General features: G+C 32.1%; 1 protein-coding gene across 1 annotated transcript; it reads right to left on the reverse strand.

The window, feature by feature from the left end:
* Positions 1-600: 600 nt before the first annotated feature.
* LOC127741621 (replication protein A 70 kDa DNA-binding subunit C) lies at positions 601-6,285 on the reverse strand. The gene is made up of 11 exons (XM_052254413.1): positions 6,081-6,285; positions 5,894-5,986; positions 3,992-4,041; positions 2,304-2,571; positions 2,123-2,219; positions 1,902-2,023; positions 1,734-1,818; positions 1,505-1,637; positions 1,173-1,327; positions 923-1,052; positions 601-828 (listed from the first exon to the last, which is right to left on the reverse strand). Exons 1-11 carry the CDS (start codon positions 6,283-6,285, stop codon positions 601-603), a joined length of 1,566 nt encoding a protein of 521 aa, XP_052110373.1.
* Between the last annotated feature and the right edge of the window lie 1,640 nt (positions 6,286-7,925).

The following is a 7,925-nucleotide window of genomic DNA, read 5'->3' on the forward strand; positions in this document are numbered from 1 at the left end:
CAAGTGACAACATGATTCTCATGAATAAGCTTCTCTCCATATTGCGAAGATGAATCAACAACATAGGACAACACCTCCTATGACAAAGAAATAAAAAAAGGCATTAAACTGACTCAAGAATACAAAATACAGTTAGGAACACCGCAGATAGGAATAAGAAGAAAAATTATTATCCATGAGTACCTGCGTTTCTTTTTCCACTGAGCTAAGCAATATATCGAGTTCAGCAGAAAGATCATCACTAACAGCATTATTGCTGGGTGTTTTCTCATCTTTTCCATGTTCACCATCATTTAAGGCAACAAACTCAGTCACTCCAGAAACAGCAGGCTGTTTTCCAGCTAAAAAATCTATAAGAATCGGGGATTTACACAAAATCCCAGGACACTCACCAGCATCTTTCTCACTCTTGATAAAAGTATCTGAAAACTCCTTCTTAATACCAACATCCCCTTTTCCACAAGGAACAGATTTGTGCAAATCATTCTCCTATTCATATGCCATAAGAGTTTAAAAATACATAAGAGCAGAACAGAAATTCATCACAGTAAGATACATAAATAAATAAAAAATAAAAAATTAAGCATGAATTAACAGGATCTAAAAATATTTGTATGTATATCTAACCTTTTTTGGAGTACACTCGTCATCAGCATCATAATCGGGAAGTTCAAACATCGCAATAATAGTTGAATCATCACAAATTCTCCTAACTCGGAAAGTCCCATAAAATGTATCCTGTGGGACACCTTTGGTATCAACCTTGAGAAGCAACTTCTTTCCAATGAGCACTTGAAATATGGGAGGATAAGTATCCCCACATATAAGCTGTTTTGACAGTAATACATAAGAAATATAGAGTTTGAATAATAAATATGCCAAACCATAAACTGAACAACACAAAAGAGAACTAAAAACATACACTTGCATCTCTTTGAACCTCAGTAAACAAGTCAGCACATGACTTCTTAAGCAAATAAGATGCCTCACGATCAAAGAGAAGGAAAATACCCTCACCAGTATGATCTTCAACTATTATTTTAATTTTAAATCTGCATAGAGAAAAAAATAAAAAAGTACACCATCATTCAGCTAAATAGAATCAGGAAACCTTATTTTTATAAACAATCCACTCTACAATATGAGAAAACATTTTCAACAAATTTTCTAACCTTGGAGTCACATTAGTTATGTGCTTCAAACAAAAATCACAGTAATATGCACCATTTTGAGGATAGATACCCTTTCCACACACACACGCAGAATACCACCAACCTCCATCCTCAACAATACCTTGGATTGTACCAAAAATGATAAAAGAACCCTCCTATGCAATGGGCATTCAAAAATTTGTTAACAATATGAATGAAAAAATAGATTTGGAAATTGTTCTTTGATTTTCTTTTTCAGTTCATTTGTGTATAAAATAAACATAAACACAACTAACTCAAAAGAAGACAACCTCATTGTTATCTTGAACACAACTAACTCAAAAGAAAACAACCTGATTGTTATCTTGAAGCTCTTCAATAGTGCATTTCCTAGTTAAACGCATGAAATCATCTTCCAATGAGAGAACTTTACCCTCATTTGCAATAAACAGTGGATGGGTACCATTCACACCTTGCTCAATCATACTAAAAAAAAAATCAATGCAAATACTTGTACTTGTTACTCCACATAGCTTGTAAATAAAGAATACAATAAACATCAACTAAATAAAACATGCTAACCTCTGCCTGAACTCAACAACTTCAGGAATATCAGGATTAAATAACATTTGAGTCGCATACATGACATTTTGAACACCTACTTGACCTACACAACAACAAAGAAAGAGTCTAGCAAACTTTATTGGAGACAATACCTCTAGCAGCCATGAGATGTACAGAAAAAAATACCCCTAAAGAACTTGACTTTTGCAAGCTGAATCACCACAACAGGCTGCTCCACATAGCCAGAGGCAAGAAAATGATTCACTTGATTAACATAATCCCCAAACAATGCACATCGCACTGTAACACTGAAACTCAAAAGATAACTAAGAATAAAACAGAAAATAAGCAAAAGAAATCATTAAAAGATAAAGAGAAAGCAGCAGAAAATAACTCAATGAACATACTCTTTTGAAGTTAATTCCAATGCAATCATTTTCACAATTTTCCCCTCTTTTGCATATTCTTTCTCTTCTCCGACTGAAGTTAAAAGACCGATGACATCTATTCCAAATAAACACAATCTATTAACTATTCAAATGATTTGTTAAAAAAACTTCAATAACAGAAAAGCAAGAAGTTATACACCAACTAAGAAATCATAATCTTGGGTCATGTTCAACAGCTCAGAAAAAGGAAACATGTTGAAACAAGTCTTAGGGATTACATCTTCATCAACAGCTACAACAGTGGTTCGGTAAAGGAAAACCAATTTGAATTCATGAGAAGTTGCTCTATAACTACCATGATTTGACACAACAGTAAAATATGCCATTCTATAAACTTGTCCTTCAACTATATGATCCCTAAACCTATTAAGCAGTGGTTTCTTGACTGTAGTTTGTATTTTTCCACACTAGAAATGGAACAAAAGAACAAAATCAGAATAATCAAACACATCAAACACATAATGTAAAGTTGAAAACTTAAAAAAACAACAAGTAAGACCATATTTAAAAGAGAAGCTAATAGGGGCTAACATGCTCATCAAGGAGAATCATCTCCATTGAGTTAGGAACCTCATGGTTACCAAAAGAGGGTACAACCCAAAGCCTAAGAACCCTAACTTTCAACCTCCAAGCCTCTCTAGGAGGATGCATCTTAGAAATCATATCAAATGGATGAGGCATTGCAATAAAAAGAAAGGAGATAAAATGACTTGATGAAATAGATCAAAATGTAAACAGTAAGTTTCTGAGATAAATAAATATAACTTAGGAGGAAATACAACACAGCAAAATGTTTGTGCATTCAATGTGCTTCACCCACATTCCTTTTATAGAAAAAATTCAGGACACAATGTCACATTTTTGAATTCAAATTCAGGAGGGAAACGGAGGATAATTGAGTTGAATCACCATATTTTTCATTTAATGAGTAAGAAGCAATGATTCATTTCATATCAATCACATCACAACTCACCAAACAGATGGGATAAAAAGAACAAACCTTTATAAAAATTCCAACATTCTCATCTCCATTCAATGGCACATACACAACTAATCATAGGACCGAAAGCTGAAACAACACAAAAGCAAGAAAAATAATTGATAATTTCGAGATATAAAAAGATAGGGACCAGAAATTGATATACCACACCACAACTACTATACTGTAGCTACATGTCATTAGGCCATAAAAAATCCAGTCAGCAACTACACCAAACAATCATTCTAGTGATGGCAATCAGAGTTGGTAAATGTGTTAGGTAGGGATACAATTGAAACAGCAGATAAATGGGAACAAAAGTATACACAAACACGAATAGAAACATGTCAATCACATCAACATTCATGAAATAGATGATAATGAAAGCTGATACATTCATCATGCTACCCAAATTTCCAATTTCCAATAAAAAATATATAGCAGAACCTTATTATGTGTGGAAACAACTTTTTCATGGGAAAACCAGCGGCTGGATAGTTTTTTCTTTGGCTAGGAACATGTGCTAGTTAGACAAATAATAGCATGAACACATTTTAATCGCACAAGGAAATTTTTTTATCAAGGAACGTGTTAACCTGAGGCCAAGCAGCTGTATCTACATCTAACAGATGAAGAATAAAACAGAATTAAAACAAGCAAGAGATAAATCTAATCCAATTCAGTTGAACCTGAAAAAAAAAAAAACAAATAAACAAAAGGTTAGACATCATTTTTGTGAATCACATAACCACTCATGAATAGATTAGGTACAATGAGGAAAAAGCTATGAATCAATTCATATCAATCACATCAGTAATCACCAAAGAGGATTGATGGAAAGTCCATACCTTGATAGGCATTCCAACATTCTCATCTCCATTCAATAGCATAGAGACAGCTAATCATAGAACCAAAACCGGAAACAATACAAAAACAGGAAAAACAAGTGAAGGTTTGAAGAAATCAAAAAATAGGGACCAGAAATTGTGAGTTGGAATATATTGGTTAGGTCAGGATACATTCAAACCAACAGATGAGTGCGGAAAAATAGCAAAATGATACAATCTTAATCTACGAAAGCCAAATCCATTGGGAATGACATCTCAAATTCAGGAGAAAGACCCCATTTCTTTTCAAGAGGTGAAATAGCAAATAATTTTGACATAAATAATTTAAAAAAAATGAGAATCAAATTGAGTTGAATAACCAAATATTTCATTCAATGAGGAAAAAGCTATATATAAATTCATAACAATCATATCACAAAAAAGAAAATAGGTTTCATACAAAGCCCATACTTTCATAGGCATTCTCACATGATCATCTCCATTCAATAGCATATAGACAACTAATGATAGCAGCAAAAGCTGAACCAAGAGAAAAACATGAAAAATACAGAGCACAACCTCCTTATGTATCCAGACCACATTCTCATGCGAATATAACATCAAACATAGATCAGGGGACATGTTTCAGAACACAGAAAATAGTATAAAAAGTCTAGGGATTTGTTGAATATAAACAAAGTAAAAAATTAAAAATATATTCAGGAAAAAAAAACAGAAATACATGCAACAAACAATTCAGCAGATAACAAATGCAGTTCTGATAATGAGTTAAAACTGAAACTTAACAGGAACTACAAAAAATTCTAAGCAAGAACATGAACCGACCAAAAAGGAGTAAACTTTTGAAGAAATTAAAAAATAGGGACCAAATATTAACATTTCACACCACAACTACTACAATGCAGCTACACGTCATTCAAGAAAAGGGAAGGCAGTCACCAACTACCCCAAATAATGATTCTAGTGCTGGCAATGAGAGTTAGTAAATGTATTAGGTAGCAATAAATTGGAGACAACAGATAAATAGAAGCAAAGGTATACACAAACACTAATAAAAAGATGTCAATCACATCAACATTCAGGAAAACGATGAGACAGAAACCTCATAGCTTCATAATGATTCCAGAATTTTAAATTTCTAATAAAGAATATATAGCACAACCTTATTAAATGTGAAAAAAACATTTTGATAGGAAGACCAGCTGCTGGATACTTATTTCTTTGGGGAAAGACATGTGCTACTTAGAGAAAGAACACATTGAAGCCATTTTAATGGCAGAAGGCCATTCTTTTCTCAATGAACCTCTTAACTTGGGGTCAAGGAGGTCCATGTCCTTCCAACAGCTGAAATATAAAACAACTAATCATATGAGATAAACCTAAACCAACAGAAAAAAAGGAACAACAAGTGAAACTCTCAAGAAATCAAGCAATACACACCAGAAATTGAGATATGAGACCATACCTACAACAGTGCAGCTACACCTCATAAGATCATGGCGAAAATAGTAATCAACTACCCCAAACAATGATTCTACTCATCACAATCAGAGTTGGTAAATGTGTTAGGTAAGGATACATTCAAAACAGCAGATGAGTGGGAAAAAAAAGTTTAGATAAAAAAAAATCTCGAAATGACATCAACACTCATAAAAGGGATGAGATTCAAACCTCAGACCTTGTTACAGCTGCCCAAATCTCGGATTCCCAATAAAGAATATATAGAACAACCTTATTATGTATCCAAACCACATTTTCATGTGAACATTACATCAAACATAGAGAACAGAACATGTTTCTCAAAACAGAAAACAGTTAAAAAACTCAAGTGATTTGTCGAATGTAAAAAAAGTAATAAATCATAAATATATTAATGAAAAACACAAAACATATGCAAATTACAAATTTCAGGAACCCTAGACAATAACATGCGGATTAAAAATCGAACAGATACCAAAACGATGACAATTTGCAAGATTAGGAATTTCACAAACCCTAGAAAAGAAATTCTCAATTAACCATAGAACAGATACAAAAAATGATCAGAATTTGCACAATCATGGATTTCAGGAACCGTACACAATAAAACCTAGATCAATCGTCGAACCGACAACAGAATTCATCACAGATGATCTGAGATCTTCAATCTTACCGGGAATTTGGGAAATCAGTAACCCAGATGAACGGCGAGGAACAAACTTCCAGGAGAACACAACTCGTAGACAAAGTTTCGTACCGCAGACGAAACGAAATTTGAAGAAGAAAGCAAAGCTGATAGGGTTCAACGAAATCATTACCTATTCAAGCAGATCCATGAAGAGGAAGGTTGGCTCAGTGATTCGGTGAAAAGGAAGCGACTTTGCGTGAGAGAGAAGGTGAAAGGGATGGCTGACGACTACTGACAGAGGAGCACATGCATCCGTGAACGCGAGGAGCCAGATAGATCAGGTGTCACCGTGGAAGAGAGGCGCCACCTGGGAGTGGAACCGGCGTGGAGTGCGGGGAGCTCTCCAGCTCGGAGATGAAACCACGGCTATCTAGTGTATAATGATATACAAATAGAACGATTTAAACATTAGGGACATAAATATGACTTACATCAAATGTTGGAGATAAAAATGATACTTTACTCTTTATATAATAAATAAATAATATTTTTTATACAAAATATCTAAATATAAAATTATTTTATTTTTCTAAAAGATCATTTAAAAAAACTAAAAAAGATCTTTTATTAAAAACTTATTCAAACAAATTTGTAAATAATTTTACACGTATATTTAATTATGTAATATTACGTTCAATAATAATCTAAAAAATATATAGTTACAACTTACAAGACAGCATAAAATATTTTAGACAATTAGTATACTAAATCGTGTCAGCTATTGGGTTGGAAGTTCCAGGTTGAGACTCTAATCAGACTGAGGCGATTCAACATGATTCTTAGGCCAAATTAAATTCGTATGGCTTTGGACTCATTTTGTGCGAGATAATTTTTTCTTTGTGGAGTCCTTTCCATATTTTTTACTTTTACTTTTACTTTTTTAAGTTTTCAGTAATCTTTTTTTTTTCCTTGTAAATTTATCTTTTTAATAAAATTGTTCTTTTCATTTCTTTTAAGAGTTTTTGTACTTTGTATTTAAATTCAAAGTCGTTTAATATGGTCAAAGTAATTTATTACTTTTTTTAAATTAAATATTATTTTTTTAAAAATTAGTATCTATAAAAAAGTCTTGTTCTCAAATCATTAGATATAGAACCAATTTAAATTTGCTAAAAATTTGTATAACAATAATAAAAATAATGATGATAATGACAATTGAAATTTAAATAGAAAATAAAATTAATTGAAATAAAATTGATTATATACTGAAATTTGTATTTTAAATAAATAAAAAATTAATATTTTATGAGTATAGACATATTTAAAAAAAATTATATATATATTTTTTAATTTATCTTGTTAATACTATAAATAAGATATTTATAAATATATTTCGTTTGTATTGCTAACAAAATACGTGTAAAAAATTTTAAGCACGTATCTTGACTACACACTATATTAATCCTTAGGTTATTGAATTATGAGATACAGTAGAAAACAGGTAATCTTTTTACCACTTGTTGGCTTTTCCAACTATTTAAGATATTTTTTATATCAACACGTACAACATTAATCAAAGCAAATTCTATGCAGTCCAGCCCAACTTAAGAGAACCTAAGGTTCATGATTTCTTCCTGGTTATTTTTTTAGTTATTGCAAAAGACTTGGTGTAATGCTTTAATATTAGAAGTAAGGATGTTTTGTAAAAATATGGCGGCCGTATAATTCGCAAATAGGGATAGATTCTGGCTTATACATTCATGAAGACAATACGCAAAAGACGGAATTTTTTTTTAATATTTATATAACAATACGCAGAAGGCGTAT

The sequence above is a fragment of the Arachis duranensis genome, chromosome 9 (assembly GCF_000817695.3).
Source record: "Arachis duranensis cultivar V14167 chromosome 9, aradu.V14167.gnm2.J7QH, whole genome shotgun sequence".
NCBI lineage: Eukaryota > Viridiplantae > Streptophyta > Magnoliopsida > Fabales > Fabaceae > Arachis > Arachis duranensis.